A 24,475-nucleotide genomic window follows, 5' to 3' on the forward strand; every position below is an offset into this window, starting at 1 on the left:
AACTGAACTGAACTAAGACTCATTTCACTCTCAAGAGGTGGGCGCTATTTTTTTTTAAAGTTTTGACTGCTAGTTTTTCAGTTTGTTGCTGCACCAGGGCTTTCTCCAGCTGTGGTACATGGGCTCATTGCAATGGCTTCTCTTTTTGTGGAGCACAGGCTCTAAGTGTGAAGGCTTCAGTAGTTGTCACACACGGGCTTAGCTGCTCCTTAACATGTGGGATTTTCCTGAACCAGTGATCAAACCTGTGTCCCCTGCACTGGCAGGTGGATTCTTTAGCCACTGTGCCACCAGGGAATTCCGAGGTGGGTACTATCTTGATTCTATTTTAAAGATGAGGATACTCAGGCACAAAGAGGTAAGGTCACACAGGCAGTGAATGGAGAAACTGGGATTTAAACCCAGGCAGTTAAACAGTCCTAATCACTGCACTAGGAATTTTTACAGCATTCTAATGTCAAAGCAGTACAGAACAGTAGAAGCCTTCAGGAAGCAATCTGAAAAACATGTATCAAGAGTCATCAAAAGATAAAACATATTATTCTTCAACCAAATAATTCAGCTTTTGGAAATTTTTTTTCCTGCGGAAACATCCAAATGGAGGAAAAGGCTATGTTGCTTTTGTTGCTGTTGTTGAGTCACTAAGTTGTGTCCGACTCTTCTGCGACACCATGGTCTGTAGCCCACCAGGCTCCTCTGTCCACGGGATTTCCTGGGCAAGAATACTGAAGTGGGTTGCCATTTCCTTCTCCAGGGGATCTTTCCAGACCAGGGATCAAACCCACGTCTCCTGCACTGGCGGGCAGATACTCTACCACTGAGGCACCAGGGAAGCCCTTATGTTGCTTTTACTTTAGTCTTTACTTACAGTATTAAAACGCAGTACACACGCGTCTAACACACATTCCTCGTTCTAATACTAGCATCCCAATTTTGTTCTGGAGTTCACAGCCTCCATTGCATGCAGTCTTTAGGAACGGAACTAAAAACCTGCTTGCTCCTGGCTTAGCTGTAGGCAAATGACCTGTGTTACTCTTCATATATTTGCATCTTTAGATAGAAAGGCATAAAGCCAACTTTTGGAGCTGATTCACCCCAGAAACTAAAACCTTTCAATGAGTGTCCACCAGTTCCTATCACCTAGAGCCCCAGAGATCCCTGCTTCTGTCCACTGCGAAACCTGGTTTAGCCTTTAGTCTGATTCTGTAAGCTGCCTAACATCCCTCTACTGAACTCCCATGCTCTTTTCCCTCCTTATTGTAGATTGAGTCACTGTGTTGTTTTCAAAGAATTGTAATACAAAACCAGCACCACAGAGTAGGCTGCAGGCAACTGCTTCTCAGAAAACTGACAATTAGTTACGGAACCAATAAGGGGTAGAAGACATTGAGTCTCCTGTTCATATTCCAGGTAGTAACCAGTGGTGAGACAGGGCTGAATTGATCAATAAACAGTAAGGGGATAGTCTACAGTGAGCATACTAGCTTAGAATTATGGTAATAAAACTTCTCTGCAAACAGATCCAACTCCGGCCAACGGTTCCATGACTGAGAAACAACAAACAATTTGACATGACTGTTAAGGAGCGGAACTGTGTCCTTCCAAAAAAGATATGCTGAAAATCCTAATACTCAGTACCTGAGAACATGATCTTACTCAGAAAGAGGGTCTTTACAGAGACAGTCAAGTTAAAATAAGTCGTGAGGGCGGGCTCTAATGCAGTAGCACTGGTGTTCCTACAAAAAGGGGAAATACGAACACAGAGACAGACAAACCCGCAGAGGAAAGATGGGAAACGCAGAAGGGAGAGTCATCGGACTAGAGGGCTGCTCCTACAAGCCAGGGAATGCCACGAAGTCCTGGTAAACATGAAGCTAGGAGGGGTAAGGGGCTTCCTCTCAGACTGTCAGGAGACAGGAAGAGCATGGCCCAGCCAGAGCCCTGATCTTGCACCCTGGGCCTCCAGACCTGTGAGACAGGAGACTTCTGCTAATTCAACCAATTTTTGGTACTTTATTATGAAGTTCCAGAAAATACACACAATGATATAAAGGAAACAATTCAAAGATTTAGGGAAATAGGGACCTTAGATTAAATCTATTCTATGAATATGCATCCCACTTATCCACCCCAAGAAAAGTTGAGAAGACTCTCTTCAATAATTAAGGAAGTAATTAAGTAAACACCAAAACCTTTTTTTAATTGAAGTATAACTGATTTACAATATTGTGTTAGGTATTTAGCAAAGTGATTCGGTTAGACATCTTTTTATTTTTTTTTCCTTTCTTTCTTTATGGATACACCGCGTGGTATGTGGGGTCTTACTTCCCTGACCAGGAATGGAACCCAGGCCTCTTGTATTGGAGTCTTTGACACTGAACTACCAAAGAAGTTCCTATATACTCCTTTTATTCTTTTCCACTATTGGTTATTACAAGATATTAAATGCATTCACTGTGCTATACAGATATGCTTACTGTTTATTTTATATACGGTACACCAAAATCTTTTAAACATATTTTACTGACTTTTGTCTCTAAGCAAGAAATACTAAGGGAAGAGGCTGCCATGAAAATGGGTCTCCTGATCTCTGTGGGTGGGAAAATCCTGAGATGATGGAGATCAGACGAGAGCAGTTAATTACCCAAAGACAATGGTTACTTCTGGTATGGTTACTTCACGGACACCAGGGGAGAAGAAAAACTGGATCTCCAGAATGCTCTTTCAACAAAAAAACAAGAAACAAAACAATCTTCCAAGTTTAAAGAATTGTTAACCATCTTCAAAGTGGTATGTAGCCATTTTCACACACAGCTAAACACGAAGGAAAAGGAGATACCCACAACACTGAGTAACTACTGAACAACAGCTCTAAAATAAAAATTCTGGAGCTACAGAATACAGCCACAGTCCACTGATAAGTAAGAGCTAAGGCCCATGGAGGTCAGGTTCTAAAGACTTTCAATCCAGTCTACCTGAGACCCAATGGAATCCCAAACCTATCTATCCCACAGCTTTTGGTCCCCAAATAACCTCAGCAACTAACAGCTTCCTCTCACGGTTCTCAGTAATTGGTCAGAAAGTCTGTTACGGTAGAAAAGGCCAAGTGCAAGACTACCAACAGCACTCTCTTCCAAAATAGCAATTTAAAAGCATTACCACATCTCTCAAAGAACCACAAAGATTTGTGTCACCTAAAACATGAGCAGAGGTGATGATCTGATATAGTCTCACTACTGCAAAAGTCTGACAGGTCTCAGAAAATGACAGGGGATTATAATCAAATATAATCAAATGATGATGCCAAATGTTGCTGCGGTTTTGGTTTATCCTCTTTACTGAAACAAATAAACACAGCCTTGGTTATCTGGTATGCATCCAACTGCAGGGCTCTGATAAACAGCTACCTAGATTCCTCTTCCAATCGGACACCTACTTCTTCAGGTTTACTTCCCTGCCCCCTCAGGAATAATCCAAAGAACTTTTTTCTTGAACCAATAGAAAGTCAACCACCACAAAATATACCATCACTCCCAAATACTATTATTGTATCTAATTCCTGTCTCTCAGTCGTGTTCAACTCAGCGACCCCGCCAGGCTCCTCTGTCCATGGAATTTCCCAGGCAACAATACTGAAATGGTTTTGCCATTTCCTTTTCCAGGATTCTTCCAGGCCCAGGGATCAAACCCGAGTCTCTGCATCTCCTGCATCACAGGCGGACTCCTTGCCTAGAGGGTGAAATTTGAGGAACAGAACTGCAATATAAGCACCGGGAAGCCCTAATTTCTACACCGTCAGAATCAGGAAATTAACATTGATAGCACAGTACCACCTAATCTATAGATCTCACTCATTTTCATCAACTAGCCTAACAATATGCTTTATAATAAAAAATAAAATTCAGGATCCCTTGTTATATATGCTTATCATGTATCTTTAGTCACTTCCAACTTGGAACCTCAGTGTTTCCTCGATGCTTTTTAGGAACACTTGGCCAGTCATTTTAAGAATGTCTCTCAGTTTGGGTTTGTTTCATGTTTCCTCATGTTTGTAACCAGATTATGCATTTTTGGCAGGAACATCACAGAAATATGATCATCTCCCTGCAGGCAGCATACAATTTCGATTTGTCCCATGAAAAGTGATGCTACTCTTGAATCACTCAATTAAGGTCGTGTCTGCCAGGTTTCTCCCTATAACCTTTTTCTTTTTGTAATTAATATGTTTCACAGGGAGATTATCTGAGACAACATAAATATCCTTTGGAGTGAACTGAATGGTGACCCCTCCCAATACCAATAAAAGATATGCCACCCAGAAGCTGTGAATGTGACCTAATTTGGGAAAAGGATCTTTGCAAATGTAATTAGGTTAAACATCTTAAGAAGCGATCACCCTGGATTAGAGTGGGTCCTAAATCCAAAGACAAGTGTCCTTTAGACAGAAGGGGAGAAGACACAGGCGATATAAAGACAGTGGGGACGGAACAAGCCAAGAAATGCCAAGAACTGCTGCCAGCCACCAGAACCTAGAAGAGAGGATGGAACAGATTCGCCCTCAGAGCCTCCAAAATGGGATCAACCCTACTGACACCTGGGTTTCAGACTTCTGGCCTCCAGAACCATGAGAGAATACATTTATGTTGTCTTTAGAACATCCAATGTGTGCTAACCACCCCTCTAGGGAACTCATTGTAGCAATTCTGTTCTTCAAAGTTTTACCTACTAGTTTTAGTGTTTATTGATGTTTCTTGGCTGAATCAACTATTATGATGGTTACCAAATGAAATTTTCTAGTTCCATCACTCTTTCTACATTCACTCTTGTAAAGAAAAGCTTTACATCAGCTTTATTCGTAACAGGCAAAAGCTGTGAACAATACAAATGCCTATCAATGGGTGAAGGAACAAACCGTGGTATATCTAGACAATGGAATACCACTCAGTAAGGAGGAAAAAAAGGAACGAACTACATGCAACAACATGCGGCAGCACAGATATCTAATACTGATGGAAAGTAATGAATGATTAACAAAAATAGAAAAAATCGGTACTTGATAAATATGGCAAATTCATTCAGCACATGTGATGAGCAAGACGATGAAAGTCCTTGATACTAAAAACTGAAAAATATGAAACTAATGATACAAGCTTAAATTCCATGATTTAATAAGTTTTCTTCAAATGTGGGGAAGATTCTGGTGGCTCAGATGGTAAAGAATCTGCCCGCAATACAGGAGACCCAGGCTCAATCCCTGGGTCTGGAAGATGCCCTGGAGAAGGGAATGGCAACCCACTCCAGCATTCTTGCCTGGAGAATGCCATGGTCAGAGAAGCCCGGTGGGCTACAGTCCATGGGGTTGGAAAGAGTGGGACACAACAGAGCCTGGCTTTCTCGTTTCCCTTTACCCCTTCTGCCCCTCTTCTGCATTTGTCCATCTCTGTTTCTGTCTTTAAATTTAAGATAATGAAAACTATCTGCCAAACACAGAATCAACAATTTAGGTTAAGACCAGTTTCTTCATAATTCATTCCTTTAGCCACATTCTTTTAAGTAAATGCTTTGATTTTCAGTTGAAAAATTTAAAAAAAAAACTTCCCATATCTCATCATCCTTTACAAATACTGTGGCGAATTTCCTGTAATCACATCAGCGATCTCACTTCATTCATTTCAAGTGTATGTTGTTACCTTTCTAATGGTTCTCTTGATAACATAAGTCAATGAACTATGATTCAAAGGAATAAAAGCTGCATGTTGTTCACTAACTTCTCTGAACTATCAAAAGGAAAGGGCAATAAGAACATTATTTCAAATGAATAAGCCTAAAAAGAAGCACACATAAACTCTGAAACATTATTTCTTAGAAGGCAAGCATAACACAGGAACAGTAAATCCACACATAGGAACATAAATCAATTAGGCATATACTGTAACTTAGGATCAAGAAGTAATAATGATATGAAAAAAAATTTTTAAAGAATATGTTGAGACTTCCCTGGTAGTCCAATGGATAAGACTCCATGCTCCCAATGCTGGGGGCCTGGGTTCAATCCCTGATGGGGGAATTAAAATCCCACACACTGCAACTAGGCCTGCGCTGCAACTACTGAGTCTGTGTGCTCCAGAGGCCATGAGCCCCAACAAGACCCAGCACAGCCAAAATAAACAAACTTCCAAAAGAGGATATGTTGGGAATTCCCTAGCAGTCCAGTGATTAGGACTCCAAGTCTCCCACTGCTGGGGGCCCAAGTTCAATCCCTGGTTGAGGAACTAAGACCCCACAAGCTACATGACACGGCCAAAAAAAAAAGGATATATTCACATTCTCTCTCACTCTATGCTATATTTATCAAGTCCCTCTGCCTCAAGACAAAAATAAGTCATATAAAAATTTTTAGATAATTGAAGTTTTCCTTTGTAAATTTGGCAAGAGTATATAGGCACTTGAACAATGCTAGAGAGGTCAAGCTTAATGGTAATTAAATAAATGAAGAAGGGCTTAGGGGACTTCCCAGGCGGTCCAGTGGTTAAGACTCCACCCTCTGCTGCAGGGGGTGTGGGATCCATCCCTGATTGGGAAACCAAAATGTTGCAGGTCAGAAGCAGCCAAAAAAAATAAGGGGGTGTGGTGTAGAAAGACAAAGGAAGCATTCTTTAAAAATATAAGAAAGCCCTCCCCACCCACTAGTATGGCTATTATTTTTTAAGAAAAGAAAAATATCAAATGGAGGCAAGAATGGGGAGATATCAGGACCCTTGGAGAACTGCTAGTGGCAATGTGAAACAGTGCACCTGCTGTGAAGACAGTTTGGTGATTCCTCAGAAAGTTAAACACAGAATTACCAAATGACCCAGCCAGTCCACTTCCAGGTTTAGACTCCAAAGAACTGAAAACAGAGAATCTAACAGGCACTTCTACACTCAAGTTCTAGCAGCATTAAAAGATGGAAACAACCCAAATATCAATGGATGAATGGATAAAATGTGGTGTGCATATACTGCGGAATATTATTCAGCCTTAAAAAGGAAGAAAATTCTGACACATGCTACAATTTGGACAAACCTTAAAGACATCATGCTAAATGAAATAAAATTCAAAAAGGGCAAATGTTGTATGGTTCTGCTTATATGAGGTACCTAGAAGAGGTGAATAGCAACTGGAGGTAAAATGGAGGTTTACCAGGGCTGGAGCAGAGGATAATGGGAAATTACTGTTTAATGAGTACTGAATTTCTGTTTGGATAATGGATGAGTTCTGAAAATGTAGAGTGGTGATTGTTGCACAATCCTATGAATATACTTAATGCCACTGAATTATACACCTAAACCTGGCTAAAATGGTAAATCGTATGCATATACATTAAAGGGGGAAATTTTTAATTAAAAATAAAGGTAAAAACGCCAATTTAACCACCACACCCACAGAAATTCAACTAAACTAGCAGCCACTTTGGGCAAGGAATTGCATGGTCAGCCCTAAAAGATTAACTATAAGATGTGTAAGGCAGTATCTCTGCTCCCAAAGACCCCAAGATTTAGCCGAGAAACAGACAAAACACAGCAGTTATCTCATAATGGTGCAAATCATCTTTACAGGGATTCCACAAGACCAAAACCATTTTCATAATATTTCTAAGTTTATTTGCCCTTTTCACTGTGTTGACATCTGTACTGATGGTTGAAAAGCAGTGGCTAGTAAAACTGCTGTTGCCTTAGCAGGAATCAAGGCAGTGGTACCAAAGTGAACTAGTAGTCCTGTATACGCTATAACCAGGGACTTCCCTGGCAGTCCAGGGGTTGACTCTGCACTTCCAGTGCAAGGGACTGGATTTGATCTCTGATTGGGAAACTAAAGACCCCACATGCCTCAAAGTCAGAAAAACATAGCCACTCAATTCCAGTTTAAAAAAAGGAAAGGGAGAGCTTCCCTTGTGGCTCAGTTGGCAAAAAAAAAAAAAAAAAAGGGAAACCAGTTTAACTTATGAATGTCCTTGATGATGCAATAAAAATTAATTTTACTAAACTTCCATCCACGAATACATGTCTTTTCAACATTCTGTAAAACAAGAAGGGAGGTGCATAAAAGGCTTCTGTTGCATAGTATGGCTGTGAAGAGGAAAAGCATTTGTGACTGAGTGACTTATGGAAAGAAGTAGCCACAATTTTCACAGACCATCATTTTTACTTGAAAGACTGATAAAAATGACTTAGTAAGACCTGAGCAGGGAATTCCCTGAGGTCTAGTGGTTAGGATTCTGGCCTTTCTTTTTATATATATTTATTTATTTGGCTGTTCCAGGTCTTATTTAGTTATTCATTCTTCATAGCTCAGTTGGTAAAGAATCCGTCCAGGTTCAATTCCTGGGTCCAGACGATCGGCTGGAGAAGGGATAGGCTACCCACTCGAGTATTCTTGGGCTTCCCTTGTGGCTCAGCTGGTAAAGAATCTGCCTGCAATGCGAGAGACCTGGGTTCGATCCCTGGGTTGGGAAGATCCCCTGGAGAAGGGAAAGGCTACCCACTCCAGTATCCTAGCCTGGAGAATTCCATAGTCCATGGGGTCGCAAAGAGTTGGACACGACTGAGCAACTTTCACACTTTCACTCCGAGTCTTAGTAGAAGCACATGGGATTTTTACTCTTCAATGTAGCACACGGAATCTTTTTTAGTCTCCAGCACATAGTTTTTGGCATGTGGAATCTAGTTCCCCAACCAGGGATCAAACCTGGGCCCCGTGCACTGGGAAGGCATTTAGCCACTGGACCACTAGGGAAGTCCCAGGTCTATGACCTTTCACTGCTGTGTCCCTGGTCAGGACACTGAGATGCTGCAAGCCACAAGGCACAGCCAAAAAAAGAGAAAGACTTGGGCATGTGGCATACATTTTTTTCAAAATGAAGTTTTTCAAGAAAAGCAGACAGTATTTGTTGCCAGTGATAAACTTCGAACTGCTGCTTAAAACCTCGTATTTATTTGGCTGCACTGGGTGTTAGTTGCAACAGTCGGGATCTTTATTGCATCACATGGGATCTTTCCTCACGGGGCATGTCCTCTCTAGTTGTGGCATGCAGGCTCAGTACTTACAGGCCTGTGGGCTTAGCTGCTCTGAAGCAAGTGGGATCTTAGTTCCCCTACCAGGGATGGAACCTGAGTCCCCTGCATTGCAAGGCAGATTCATAACCACTGGACCAGCAGGGATGTCCCCAAACCTCATATTTTAGAATATATGTGTCCACTACCTTGTAGTGATGACAATAAACTTGATAACTTCCCAATCTTAAGACTTCTCTGATGAGATCAGTGATAGTAACAAATGTGGGTATTTTAATATTGTATAATGAAATGCATCAATACTTGGAAGATCTACATAAATTCAGTGAGCCATTATTTTCCAAATGACTCATGTACCATGCCACAAGAACACATGTGGGTAAAAGGCTGATTCAAAGTGCAAGAGAAACCAATGGCTCTTACTGTTAAAATAGAAAAGTTCATTGATGATGTTTCAGATTCCACTTTGACTAATCTTAAGAAACTACCATTTTGGGGTGGAATATCCACAATTATCTGAAAAGACAAACTATTCCTCCCTTTTTCTACTACATATGTGTGTGAGACTGCCATATAAAGCAACTTGATAAATTTGATTTAATCGAAATTAAAAATTTCTCTTTAAAAAACAATGCTAAAGTTGCAGACTGGGAGAAAATGTTTTCGAATTGTATATCTAATTAACGTCTTGTGTCCAGAATGTATTAAGATCTCTCAAAACTCAAAGAAACAAAAAATGGGCAAAAGATTAGAATATTTATTTTAATATTTATTTTAGGGGGAAAAGTGATTTTTCACTTTAAAATGTCAACACACAATAAGCTTATTTTTAATAGGTTAAATTTCATTAATTTCTCAGTTTTTGTTTTTTTTTTTTAAGATTTATTTGTTTTTTGGCTGCGGTGGGTCTCCGTTGCTGCATGTGGGCTTTCTCTAGTTGCAGCAACAGGGGGCTATTCTTCATTGCAGTTCTTGGGTTTCTCACTGCAGTGGCTTCTTTTGCTGCAGAGCTCAGGCTCTAGGCATCCAGGCTGCAGTAGTTGCAACACAGGGACTCAGATAGTTGTGGCATCCAGGCTTAGTTGTTCATGGCATGTAGGATCTTCCCAGACCAGGGATGGAACTGGCGTCCCTTGCACTACAGTGCAGATTCTTAACCACCGGAACACCAGGGAAGCCCCTAAATTTCTTAGTTTTAACTTCTCATACAGTAAAATATGATAGATGTAGCCCACATAAACAAAAGCTGCTTAGAACCTCGAATCATTTGAGTACAAAGGGTTCTGATAGCAAAAAGTTTGAGAACCACTACTATAGCCTGACACACAGGAAGACTGTGTTTGTCAAGACTTCCATATATGTATCCTACTCTTTTTTCCTTCAAGTTTTGATGATGGAGCATAAGGTTAACTGTGGGAACAAAATAAGCTTTAACATTTGCTGTATAAATCTTGGTTCAGAAAATACATATATGTCAACAGACATACGCATTCACATTTAACAGCAAGATTTCTGCTTTATTAAAAAATGTTCAAGTAACAGGGTTTATATTTTATCCTTTCAGTGAAAACACATGGCAAATTTATGTTGCTCCAAGTGTACTCCAAAATACACAGGATTCTAAATGTTCTCTGCGTCTAATTTTCCTCTATCTTGTCTTGCCGTCCACTCCCACTTGCCCTACAAGCAATGAAATGACAAATTTCTGGAATATGCTGCTGGTGCTTTCAGCTGTGCTCTGCCTACACAAAAACAAAACAAATCCATAATAGGAGCCTCTGGGATTGGATCAAACAGCCTCCCACAGGCGGACTGGAGGTTCTATGAGTCAATCAAACAATTCTTGGCAGAAATCCAGGCAAACAGAAAACAGACTTTGAAAGAAGCTAGTCTACAACTCTATGACAATACTTTTTAAAAATGTTCTGTATTTGATTAACCTTTACACTCTTCTCTCTGTCTCTGTCCCTCTGCTGAAAATAAAGCAACATTATGCTACCTTAAACAAGAGGACTTTCTTAAACAACAGAAGTGGTATTGTGTTTTCTCTAAAAAAAAGATTCATGCCATTCATTCACAGCAATGCCTAAGCACCTAAAACTCTGTACGATAACACAGGTTGGGAACAGAAACATCGGCTGCTTTAGAACACATTCAAAGCTTCGATGAAACTACATCAAATTTTTAGAAATTAGGGTCTCCGATTCCTTTTGGCACATCAGTAATTCCTTATCTCTTCCTACTTTGACGGGTATCTACAATTTACAAGCATTTTTACGTGCAAACTGTTGAAAACTCTCTGACATCAATTAGCTAAGGTAAGTACCAAAGGGTTAAAAACAAAAAAAGTGCACTTTTGAAAAGCCCTAAACTGAATTTAACACCTCCCGGTAACGGGGCCAGTTTAAGTGGTAAGAACCCATTCCATGCTTTTGTTTTTCATAAGCAGTACAAGCATAAAGATCCTAGAAACATTTCAGGATCACCATACCGAATTCCTTCCCAAGACTAAGTCGCTGGGTAACTTTTTAGCCTCTCTACTATAGCCAACAGCTTCCTCCAACTACCAGCCACCCGGGGTCAATTTTGGAGGCCTGACACCGCCGGTAGGAGGCCATCGATAGGAACAAGTCCTTCAAGAGCAAAATTATGACAGATTTGAAGGAGACACTTTTTTTTTTTTTGACATCTCCCGCTTCCTTCGCGCGTCCTGGGTAGCAACACGTCTTCAGTGCATCTTTTGGCTAAAATCTGGCGCCAGGTTTCAAACACGCTTTCCGGCTGGCTGCCACCAGAGTGGCGTAGCGAAGGGAGGAGGGGACGGCTCCCCACCGATCCTGGCCGGGGCGCGGGGGGGTGGAAATAAAGCGAGGGATGTCTGAAAGGAGACCGCAACCCTCTCCTTCCGAAAAGCCACTTTCCTTTGACCGGAGCCCCCCATCCTGGAAAGCGCGCTGAGAGACCGTGGAATTTTCCCTCCCGTCGATGGACACACAGAGAGCGCCCTCGGTGGCCGGGGGTTGGGGGGCTCGCGGGGCCGGCGCAACAGAAAGCCCAAAACTGCCCGGAGAAGAGGAGGGGGGAGGCCGCAGCAAGCCGGGGAACTCACCCAGCTTCTTCCACATGGCGAGATGACAGGCGAGGAAGCCTTTACGGATGGCGGCGCACACCTTCGCCGGCTCGGACGACGTGAAGCCCCTCTGCTTCTTGATGAAACCCCACAGGTGCTCGCGGGCGAACTGCGCAGCCTCCCGGCCGCCGTGCCCGTCGCACACGGCGAAGAAGGCCACCGAGGAGCGGCGGCGGCAGCAGCGGCCGGGAGCCGGCGAGGTCCCGGCGTCGGGCGGCGCGGCGCGAGCCTCCCGGGCGGCCCCCGCGGCGCCTCTCCCCGCCACTTCGCCGCCGGCCGGGGGCGGCGGTGACCGCGGCGGAGGCGGCGGCCGCGAGGGCGATCGCCGCGGCGAGGGCTCTTCCTCGGCCGCCGGCTCGGGCTCCACCACGATCTGAGTAACGTCCTCCATGTACTTCCTCCCGCCCTGGTCGGAGAAGACGCTCACTCCCAGCGAGTACAGCCCCGCCATGGCCGGCTGGCCGCGATCCCGCCGGTCCCGCGCGGCCCGCCGAGTCCCCGCGGCGGGAGGCACACTCGGCGCTCGCCAGCCAACTATTGTTTATCTCCGACGAGGCCGAGCCGGGGGAGGGGGCGGTCCCGGAGGGCGGAGGTAGGGGGGGCGCGCGCGATGTCGGGACTTGTCCGCGAGAGCTGGGCCCGAAAGCCGGGGGCGGACGGAGCCCAGCCGCTGCGCCTGCGCAGTAGGCCTCCCTCTCCTGCCCGCCCGCGCCCACCACACAAATCCGACGTTCTCGCCGGCTGACGTCACTCGGCTCTAAGGAGCCGACCAATTCGGAGTCGGGTTGGCGCGCGCGCCCGCCCTCCGCCCCCAAGCTTCGCTCCTCCCGGCAACGGCCGCGCTCCTCCGTCCGGACCCGCGCGGGCGCTTGGGGCGCGCCCGGCCCTCCCGGCTTTGGCTTCGCCACAGCGGGCGAGTTTCGCCGTCCGGCTTTTTCGGCGGGGGCTAAAACGCTTTATCTGCTAGTCTGCTGGCACCTTTTGGCACAATCCCCGGGATCACGATGCATGCAGCCGCCCAGGGCGTGCCGCTGCTTGCCTTGCGGGGAAAGCCGTGTGGGCTCGGGCCTCCGGCGAGTCCGGAGAATCTGCCGGGAAGAGACTTTTCATTTCTTGAACTGAAATGGCGGGAAATCTCATTTCGGAAGGTGGTTTGCGAACAGTCTGGGGGGAAAGAAAGCATGCCACCGCTGAGCTGGATTTGGGTGGGATGGATCCGGCCGGGAGTTGACAGCCGCAAATTCAACCTGTGTTAAGAAAACGGGATATCCTTCTGGCCGGCTACCCAGTCGCATTTCAACGTACGTCGGAGACTGAAAAGACTTATATTTTAACTTTTTTTTTTTTAACATCTTTTCACCTTTTGTTGAAAATAGTTTTTCCCACGAGCCTTGGGTGCAAGCATTTTACTCCTTTGGTGGGATCACTTGAAAATAGGTTACAAAAACTGCCCAGTGCTACAGGGCTCCAACAGTTCGGTTACCTTCCTGCGTCTTCTCCCAGCAAATTACAATCTATGAGCTAAAACCTTTGCACGGATTTCAACAGCACTAAACCAAGCCTCGGAGTGGGCAGGTTGGTATGTTGTCACCAGCAAACGTTCTCGGGAATCAGTTTAAAGTTCACTTTGTCAGTTTTTGGCCGCTTCACCACCATCAGCTCTCCTCTGTGTTCTTTCCAGTAGAGGCTTGGAGATTTTTCAAGTGAAATGATGCTAGCACTGGGAATGGGGAAAAATGTTCATTTTTCGACATGTGACACAGACATAAAATAGGAAAAATCCTTCTACCAATAAAATATAAATAAAAATCATTTCAAAATGTAGCAAATCTGACTAGATCAATTAAATTGAAAATGTACTTTGCATCAAAATGCACTAGGCCAGGTGGTTCCAGAGGGTAAAAGGACTCGGGAAAAAAAATCCCAGCGTGTTCTGAAAGATGATAATAATCCTGTCATCAAAACCTGACAATTATAACACTGGAAGGAAATGATAACCTATATTTCATAACTATTAATAAATTAAAAAAAACCAGTATTCTCCATAACACCACCTGAAAGAACAGTTTGTGTAGCTCTGTATTACTCTTCTTAAAGAGCTTACCCACTTTCCTTTCCATTGCAAGAGATAACAAAAAAGATAATCCCTCCAGTTCTACAGTCCTTTTTACTCAATCACAACCGGGTAGCCTCAGGGTCCTCTATCATTACCCTGATTAACATCTCCATGCTACTCTCTCTTTCTTTTCATCTGATTCAGCAACCTGCTCTTCACAAACCATCCTAAACCATTTCACCCCACCCTTTAGATTTCAACATCTGTTATCACCCATTTCCTCTATACTTCACCTCTTCTCTAAATCTTCCCATCAACTTCCTGTTCTGACAGAAAGCTGGTGTGTGTGTGTGTGTGTGTGTGTGTGTGTGTGGTGTGTGTGTGGGGGGGGAGGGGTGTGTGGGGTGTGTGTGTGTGTGTGTGTGTTTGGTAGTGTGCAGCTCTTTGCAACCCAATGGACTGTAACCCAGCAGGCTCCTCTGTCCATGGGATTTTCCAGGCAAGAATACTGGAATGAGTTGCCATTTCCTACTCCAGGGGATCTGCCTGACCCAAAGATTGAACCTACATCACCTGCATTAACAGGCTGATTCTTTACCACTAAGCCACCTGGGAAGACTGGTTTATTGCCTAGCAGAACTACCTCCCTTCAGTTCAGTTCAATTGCTCAGTCATGGCTGACTCTTTGTGACCCTATGGACTGCAGCATGTCAGGCTTCCCTGTCCATCACCAATTCCCCGAGCTTGCCCAAACTCATGTCCATTGAGTTGGTGGTACCATCCTACCATCTCATCCTCTGCTGTCCCCTTCTCCTGCCTTCAATCTTTCCCTGCATCAAGGTCTTTTCCAACAAGTCAGTTTTTCGAATCAGGTGGCCAAAGTATTGGATCTTCAGCATCAGTCCCTCCAACGAATATTCAGGACTGATTTCCTTTAGGATGGACTGGTTGGATCTCCTTGCAGTCCAAGGGACTCTCAAGAGTCTTCTCCAACACCACAGTTCAAAAGCATCAATTCTTCAGCGCTCAGCTTTCTTTACAGTCCAACTCTCACATCCATACATGACTCCTGGAAAAACCATAACTTTGACTATAGGACGTTTGTTGGTAAAGTAATGTCTCTGCTTTTTAATATGCTGTCTAGGTTGGTCATAGCTTTTTTTTCAACGAGCAAACATATTTTAATTTCATGGCTGCAGTCACCATCTGCAGTGATTTGGGGGCCCCAAAAAATAAAGCCTGTCACTGTTTCCATTGTTTCCCCATCTATTTGCCATGAAGTGATGGGACCAGATGCCATGATCTTCGTTTTCTGAATGTTGAGCTTTAAGCCAACTTTTTCACTCTCCTCTTTCACTTTCATCAAGAGGCTCTTCAGTTCCTCCTCACTTTCTGCCATAAGGGTTGTGTTATCTGCATATCTGAGGTTATTGATACTTCTCCCAGCAATCTTGATTCCAGCTTGTGCTTCTTCCAGCCTGGTATTTAGCAGTATGTACTCTGCATATAAGTGAAATAAGCAGGGTGACAATATACAGCCTTGACGTACTCCTTTTCCTATTTGGAACCAGTCTGCTGTTCCATGTCCAGTTCTAACTGTTGCTTCCTGACCTGCATATAGGTTTCTCAAGAGGCAGGTCAGGTGGTCTGGTATTCCCATCTCCTTAAGAGTTTTCCACAGTTTGTTGTGATTCACACTGTGAAAGAATTTTGTGTAGTCAATAAAGAAGAAGTAGATTTTTTCTGGAACTCTCTTGCTTTTTTGATGATCCAATGGATGTTGGCAATTTGATCTCTGATTCCTCTGCCTTTTGTAAATCCAGCTTGAACATCTGGAAGTTCTCAGGTCATGAACTGTTAAAGCCTCACTTGGAGAATTCTGAGCATTACTTTGCTGGCATGTGAGATGAGTGCAATTGTGTGGTAGTTTGAACATTCTTCAGCATTGCCTTTCTTTGGGACTGGAATGAAAACTGACCTTTTCCAGTCCTGTGGCCACTGCTGAGTTTTCCAAATTTGCTGGCATATTGAGTACATTACTTAAACAGCATCATATTTTAGGACTTGAAATAGCTAGTTCAGCTGGAATTCCATCACCTCCACTAGCTTTGTTCATAGTGATGCTTCCTAAGGCCCACTTGACTGCATTCCAGGATGTCTGGTTCTAGGTAAGTGACCACACCATCGTGGTTATCTAGGTCATTAAGATCTTTTTTGTATAGTTCTTCTGTATATTCCTGCCACCTTTTCTTACTATCTTCTGCTTCTGTTAGCTCCATACCGTTTCTGTCCTTTACTGTGCCCATCTTTGCATGAAATGTGCTGTTGTTATCTCTAATTTCTTGAAGAGATCGCTAGTCTTTCCCATTCTATTGTTTTCCTCTATTTCTTTGCACTGATCACTGAGGAAGGCTTTCTTATCTCTCCTTACTGTTCTTTGGAACTCTGCATTCAGATGGGTATATCTCTCCCTTTCTCCTTTGTCTTTAAATTCTCTTTTCTCACCTCCCTTACAACATTTCTACCTCCCTTACAGCATTTCAAGTACAAGAGAATATTATTCCTCTCATAGGTATTCTCACATTTGAAACAACTTCTCATGTTGCCCCAAATCATTTCATCATTTCTCTTCCTTTCTCCTTGAAACCCCCAAGCTACTTTTCTTTGCAGTCAGTCTAAGCACGTGGGCTTTGGTATTTGCAGCATAGGCTAAGTAGGGCACTCCAGCTCAGTAGCTGTGGTTCATGGGCTTAGTTGCCCTGTGGCATGTGGGATCTTCCTGGATCCAGAATCGAACCCCCGTCCCCTGCATTGGCAGGTGAATTCTTAACCTCTAGAACACGAGGGAAGTCCCAACTGAGAAATGGAGTATTTCCTGCTGTATCAATAAACAAGGATGTCAAAATCATCATCAATTCGAGCCTTCCAGGGCAACCAGGAAGGAGAACAACACCTACCATCCAGCCCCTTTCAGGCTGCAGCCACTCCCTATGGTGAGCACCGAAGAGAAACATGATGCTGGCCCCAGATAGCTGAGATGAATATGAAAAGTGAGCCCAGACTCTTGCATCTTGCCATACATAGAAAAGTCCTAAATTCCTAAACTTGAGATATCTGGTTTTCTTTAATTTATGAAAATACTTCTGATGTTCAGACTACCTACCCTTTGTTGCAAACTTCTATATAGCCTGACTCCTCCCCCTGCCCAGAGCAGTTCTCTCAAGGTCACTTGAAATGCTATCTCCCAGGCTTGAAGTCCTAAAAATTCCCACCAAATAAAACATAACTGTCAACTTTTAGGTTGTGACTATTTTTTTAACTCAACACTACACAAACTCTTTTAAAGGTAATGCCAGTTGCCACTGCACCAAGATGTTGTCACCAACTGATCCCTCTTAACTACCCCTTCATTTGTTCATGGATCACTGTCTTCCCTTCTTCCATTATTCTTCTCACTTCTCAGCCACTTTATGTTTCAAAATATTCATCATATTTTCCATCCAACACCCTGGCTTCTCCATACCTCATCCTCCTTGTTACCATTACAGGCCTTGTTACCGTTAAAGGCATCCCCTCAATTTGTGTTTCAGTTCCTGTTTCCTCTCCTCTCAAGAGCTCTGCTCCACCAGTTATCCTTTCTTGCTCTTACTAAGGTAGGAGATAGGTGGGCCCCTGGCCTGGACAAATAGATGGGGAAATCATGGCAAATAGATGGGGAAACAATAGAAACAGTGAAAGATTTTATTTTCCTGGGCTCCAAAATCACTGCAGATGGTGACTGCAGCCACAAAATTAAAAGACGCTTGCTCCTTGGAAGAGAAGTTATGACAAAACTAGACAACATATTAAAAAGCAGAGACATTACTTTGCCAACAAAGGTCTGTCTAGTCAAAGGTATGGTTTTTCCAGGAGTCATGTTTGGATGTGAGAGTTGGACTATAAAGAAAGCTGAGCACCAAAGAATTGATGCTTTTGAACTGTGGTGTTGGAGAAGACTCTTGAGAGTCCCTTGGACTGCAAGGAAGTCCAACCAATCCATCCTAAAGGAAATCAGTCCTGAATATTCACTGGAAGGACTGGTGCTGAAGCTGAAAATGCGATACTTTGGCCACCTGATGTGAAGAACTGACTCACTGGAAAAGACCCTGATGCTGGGAAAGACTGAGAGCAGGAGGAGAAGGGGACAGCAGAGGATGAGATGGTTGGATGTCATCACCGAATCAATGGACATGAGTTTGAGCAAGCCCTGGGAGTTGGTGATAGACAGGGAAGCCTGGAATGCTGCAGTCCATGGGGTCACAAAGAGTTGGACACTGAAGAGTTGGACTGAGCAACTGAACTGAGCTAAACTGGGCTGGACAGCTGGTGTTTATCAAGTGGAGTAAATTCAAGCTTTGTTCTCACCCAGACACTCTAAGGACAAAGCTAGTGACAAAAGCTGAGCTCTGCTAAAGTGATAAGGTTCCCACTCCTGAGGTCAAGGAAGACTTCCTAGTCTGCACGTGACCAAGGAGGCTTTCTTGGGGGTTGAAAAGGGAGAGGGTTTCACCCCACAATAAGTGTGGACATGCACCCATAGGCCTCTGCAATGAGATCCATCTTAAAAAATGTTGTGTACACATCTTGAGGAGGATCCTAGGACTGGTCACATGTGAAGAAAGAAACAAAATAATTAGCCAGTGCAAACAAAGACAGAAGGAGTGTCTTATGTAAGTGATTTAAGTCACCTTCTTCCTGGGCTCCTCATTCAGGATGCCTACACTCCTCTCTGGGTGTGTATTTCTGCCTAGTTTCTGACATAGACTGTTTCTCTGTATGCTCTCCCACACGCTGTGCTGTGTCTCTAATAATAAAGCTTCCTGTTTTTACAGGTTTTGCCTCCTTGAAATATTCTTGCTTTTAAATGTGAGAAAGGGCCAGGGCTACTTTGCTTCTAGCCTCTAGCTCTTGGTGGAATGGTGGCTAGAATCCCTGGTTTTTATACAGGCTGCTGCTGCTGCTAAGTCACTTCAGTCGTGTCCAACTCTGTGCGACCCCATAGACGGCAGCCTGCCAGGCTCCCCCCTCCCTGGGATTCTCCAAGCGAGAACACTGGAGTGGGTTGCCATTTCCTTCTCCAATGCATGAAAGTGAAAAGTGAAAGTGAAGTCGCTCAGTCGTATCCGACTCAGCAACCCCACAGACTGCAGGCTACCAGGCTCCTCCGTCCATGGGATTCTCCAGGCAAGAGTACTGGAGTGGGGTGCCAGTGCCTTCTCCCTTATACAGGCTACCCAAGTTCAATCCCTGGACAAGGAGCTAAGATCACTCTTCAGGACCGGTCACTGCTGTCTCTCCGAGATTACTACCTCATCAGTTTCTCTTTTTCTACTGGATTATTTCCATCTTTGTACAAATATGTTCTGGTTTGTATTTTTTAAAAAATACAATGACAAAAGCTACCTTGACTCATTCTACCCAATTTTTCTGCTCCCTCTCTTAAAAACAGTTTTAAAGATTTGTCTCTTTCTAGAGTCTACTTCTGATTCCTACCTCATAATTCCTCCTTAACCCAATCCAGTTAAGCAACCATCCCGCTAATGCTAAGATTGTTTTTATGTCATAACCAGACCTCTCTGTTTCCAAAGCTTATGATGACTGTTCTGAACTTACTGACTTCTGTTCTAACTGAAGCAGCAAGCGCAGCCACTATTTCCTTCTTGAAACTTAATATGCTTCCTTCTGGAAACTTGGTTCTCTTAGCTTGTGAGAGACCACACTAGGTTTCTTCCTTCCTCATTAAGGGACCCCCTTTTCATTTTCTTTTGCTTATTTAACACCAGCTAGTCGTCAGGTTGTTGGGAGAACTCAGGGCTTTGTCATAGGCTCTTTTCTTTTCCTGTACACTCTTTGCAAGCAGCAGAATTCAGGACCGATGTTCTGAAAACTATTCACTGATGACTCCCAAATGTGTATCTCCAGTCTGAACTTTTCCCTGAATCCCAGATTCTGAATGCATCCGCACACTTGACAGTTCCACATGAGTGTCTAATGGGCATTTCATTTTAACATGGCAATGACAAACTCTTGATTTCTTCTCCATTTCTCCTCCTCCATGTCTTGCCAATATCAAGAAGCATCATCATCCACCAGGCTGTTCAAGTCAACAAACATTGGAGATTTTTATTCCTCTCTTTCCTCCATTTCCTGTCCTTTTCGTTGTTGTTCAGTTGCTAAGTTGTGTTTGACTCTTTGAAACCGCATGGACTGCAGCACACCAGGCTCCCTTGTCCTTCACTATCTCCCAGAGTTTGCTCGAATTCGTGTTTGCTGAGTCAGTGATACTATCTAACCATCTCATCCTCTGTCACCCGCTTCTCCTCTTGCCCCCAATCTTCCCCAGCATCAGCGTCTTCACCAGTGAGTCGACTTTTTGCATCAGGTGGCCAAAGTATTGAAGCTTCAGCTTCAGCATCAGTCCTTCCAATGACTATTTAGGGTTGATTTCCTTTAGGGTTGCCTGGTTTGATCTCCTTGAAGTCCAAGGGAATCTCAAGAGTCTTCTCGAGTACCACAATTCAAAACCATCAATTCTCCAGCATTCAGCCTTCTTTCCTATCTTTCTAATTTATCAGCAAATCCATTTGACTAAATCTTCAAAATCAATACCAAACCCACCGCTTTTCACTTCGTCTACCACTACCTTTCCATTCTAAGCCACTATTACCTCTCACTTATGCCACCTAATCAGTCTTTTCACAAGTCTTATTTCTTTCACTCTTGGACCTCTGTAAGTGCCTCCCAGGTGGCTCAGCTGTAAAGACTCCGCCTGCAACACAGGAGACGTGGGTTTGATCCCTGGGTCGAGAACGTTCCCCTGGAGAAGGAAATGGCAGTCCACTCCAGTATTCTTGCCCAAGAAATCCCATGGACAGAGGACTCTGGCGGGCTACAGTCCATGAGTCTCAAAGAGTCAGATACAACTTAGCAACTAAACCACAACCACCTCTGCAATCCCTTTTCTACTAGCTACTATCATGATCTTTCAAAACCGTAAATCAGATCAAGTCATTCCACTACTCACTGCACTCAGTGACTTCCCATCACATTTAAAATAAAATACAAACTCCTTATGAAGGTCTACATGATCTTCTTTGTCCCTAAATGTTTGGAGCATTTAATGACATTTAATTCCCCCTTCCCCACTACCCTCACAGCCTCAGTGACCTTTCTGTTCCTTGAAACAGCCAAGTTTTTAAGGGCCTTAAGACTTTTTGCATTAGCTATTCCATCTCCTTAGGCAATGGCAGCCCACTCCAGTACTCTTGCCTGGAAAATCCCATGGACGGAGGAGCCTGGTAGCCTGCAGTCCATGAGGTCATGGAGAGTTGGACAAGACTGAGCGACTTCACTTTCACTTTCATGCATTGGAGAAGGAAATGGCAACCCACTCCAGTGTTCTTGCTTGGAGAATCCCAGGGACAGCGGAGCCTAGTGGGCTGCCATCTATGGGGTCGCACAGAGTCGGACACGACTGAAGTGACTTAGCAGCAGCAGCAGCATTCCATCTCCTTAGAATGCTACCCCCACCTCTACCATCTTCAAAAGAATGGCTTCTTTTTGCTATTAGATCTCAGTTTACTAATCCTATCTAAAATAAACTCCCTATGCATGCGTGCTAAGTCACTCAGTTGTGTCCAACTCTCTGCAACACTATGGACTATAGCCCACCAGGCTCCTCTGTCCATGGGATTCTCCAGGCAAGAACACTGGAGTGGGTGCCATGCCCTCCTCCAGGGGATCTTCCCAACCCAGGGATCAAACCCGCATCTCTTATTTCTCTTGCATTGGCAGGTGGATTCTTTACCACTAGTGCCACCTGGGAAGCCCCCAGCCTCCCTATATCTCTATCATATAACTCTAATTCTCTGCAGAGAAATTCTATGTCATCTTTTTTGTTCGTTTGTCTGTTGACCGTATCTCTCAATTAGAATACAGGCTCCACAAGAACAGAGAACTTGTCTTGTTCATTTCTATATTCCCTGAGTCTAGAACAAAAAATCATTATATAAGTTGGTTACTTCATCCTTTTAGCCAGAAATGGGTAAAATTTATGTGAAGAAAACAATGAAACTTTACCAAAGGAAAAAATAATTCCCTGAATAAGTGGAAAAACATGTCACATTCCTAGATGAGACACTTAATTTGTTATAATTCATTCTACACATTTGTTATAAATTTTAATCAAAATTCTAACTGGGTTTTTTTTCACTTGACAAGTTGATTCTAAAATTTACCAAGCGACTTCCTTGTGGTCCAGTGATTGAGAACCCTCTGCCAATGCAGGGCACATGGGTTCAGTCCCTGGTGTGGGAAGATTCTACATGCCTCAGGGCAACTAGGCCCATGTGCCACAACTACTGAAGCCCTCTAGAGTCCGTGCTCTGCAACAAGAGAAGCCGCCACAAAGAAGTCCAAGCATTGCAACTAGAGAGTAGCCCTCGCTCGCTGCAACTAGAGAAAGCCTGAGTACAGCCACAAAGACCCAGTGCATCCATAAATAAATAAATAAATATGTTTTAAAAAATAAACATAAAATGTATTAAGAAGAGAAAATGGATAAGAATAGCCAATATGTTATGGAAAATGAAGAATATTAAGACGATTAGTTGTCCTGAAGGTACCTGAATATTCTATAAAGTTGGGAGTGGCAGAGAAAGGGCAAATGAACCAAGAGACAATAGCACAGACAGAGTCCAGAAAAGGATCAATATACATATATGTGAAGAGAATATATGATGGTTGTGGCATTTCAAACAGTTGAATAAAGGCCTGATGATTCATGAACTGATATTAGGACACCTGGCTATCCATTTGTTGGGACAACTCACCATCTCTGAAGAGGAGAAAAGGTGAAGCCCTTAACTGAGACCAACTCTAAAATAAAATGGCAGGTGGATTAAAGAGGTAAATTAAGGGGAAAAAAATGTAAAAGTGCAAGAAGAAACAACGAAATTTTTTACCTATCAGACAGGCAAAATCCTTTTAAGACTGATAATAAGCAGAGGTGGGAAACAAGTGGAGACTCTCATAAACCTTTAGTTTATTTCTAGCTTCAGCCCATATCAAATGAAATTTAAAGTACATCTATGCTTTGACCTAGAAGTTCCACTGCTAGTAATTCATCACAGAGTATCTTTGCAAGAGGTACACATATAAAGATTTTCGCAGAAGCATTGCTCATAACAGGAAAGGAATAAATGTTTTTTAAATGCTAGAATAAAAGATGGGAAAGAAAATACTAAAACACCTTGAGCTTTTCTTTTTTATATTTCCAGTAGGTTTGTGCTTAAAATATCCTTTTCACTTCTGAGATCAGTTAAATGGGGTTAAAATTTCATGCTTTCTTCTAGTATTTTTATGTTTTAAAATGTGGTTTTACGTTCACATTTATTTGAAATTATTTTGGCATGAATTAGATTTGAATTTCTTTCAAACAGATATGTTTTCCAATGTCTTTTGTGCAATGACCTTATTTTTTGATAAATCAGTTAGTGATATTCCTATTATTAAAACAGGAAGTTTTTCATATACTTGGATCTATTTCAGTGTTCACTACTCTTACTAATTTGTTGACTTGGGAGTCATATCTTGCTTTTAATGACTGAGTTCAAAATCTTCAAATGTATATTGTAACAATTAATCTTAGAAGAAAAATAAGACACTAATTTGCTGTTGTTTCTTCCTGTGGCTAAGTAATAGTCCATTGCTCAGCTATTAGAGTCACCCTTCGTAATTAGAGTTATGAGATACTGTGTCTCAAGAGGTTAAATTCTTAAACTTGCTTTTACTCTGACCCTGTTGTTTTTGCAACTCAGCATTTAACAAAATAAGCAGTCTAATCTGGCTACTACTGTTTCATTCATCATCTGCAAATGTAAATTGGTAGGAGACACCAAATTAGAATCACAGCTGCCAGGGTCCCAAAGGTGTCAAACTTGTATGTGTTCTTAACTAGCCATGGAAATTCAATCTGTCACGTTCTCTGCAGCTAACTGGTTTTGCTGTCATTAGTGTGGAAAGAATATTCATACCTTTTCACTTTAGGTAGCTCTACTTACACAGTTAGGCTTTCCTTCTAAAGAGATATAGCCTACTCTTGGATTGATTATTGCTTTTCCTTGAAGAAAATTTCCATTTTATCAGTTTCTGAAAAGTTAAACAAAAGTCGTTTGTTTTAATACTTTGAGGAATGCG

The 24,475-nt window shown here is 43.1% G+C and overlaps 1 protein-coding gene across 1 annotated transcript in view; it reads right to left on the reverse strand.

Moving 5' to 3' along the window:
* Positions 1–12,634, reverse strand: part of PPM1D (protein phosphatase, Mg2+/Mn2+ dependent 1D) — a 59,477-nt gene extending 46,843 nt beyond the window's left edge. The window contains exon 1 of the mRNA XM_068978388.1: positions 12,163–12,634. Within this exon, the coding sequence (XP_068834489.1) occupies positions 12,163–12,634 (472 nt within the window). The remainder of the gene's footprint in view (positions 1–12,162) is intronic.
* Between the last annotated feature and the right edge of the window lie 11,841 nt (positions 12,635–24,475).

Source organism: Capricornis sumatraensis, chromosome 8, assembly GCF_032405125.1.
Source record: "Capricornis sumatraensis isolate serow.1 chromosome 8, serow.2, whole genome shotgun sequence".
In the NCBI taxonomy this organism is placed as follows: Eukaryota; Metazoa; Chordata; class Mammalia; order Artiodactyla; family Bovidae; genus Capricornis; species Capricornis sumatraensis.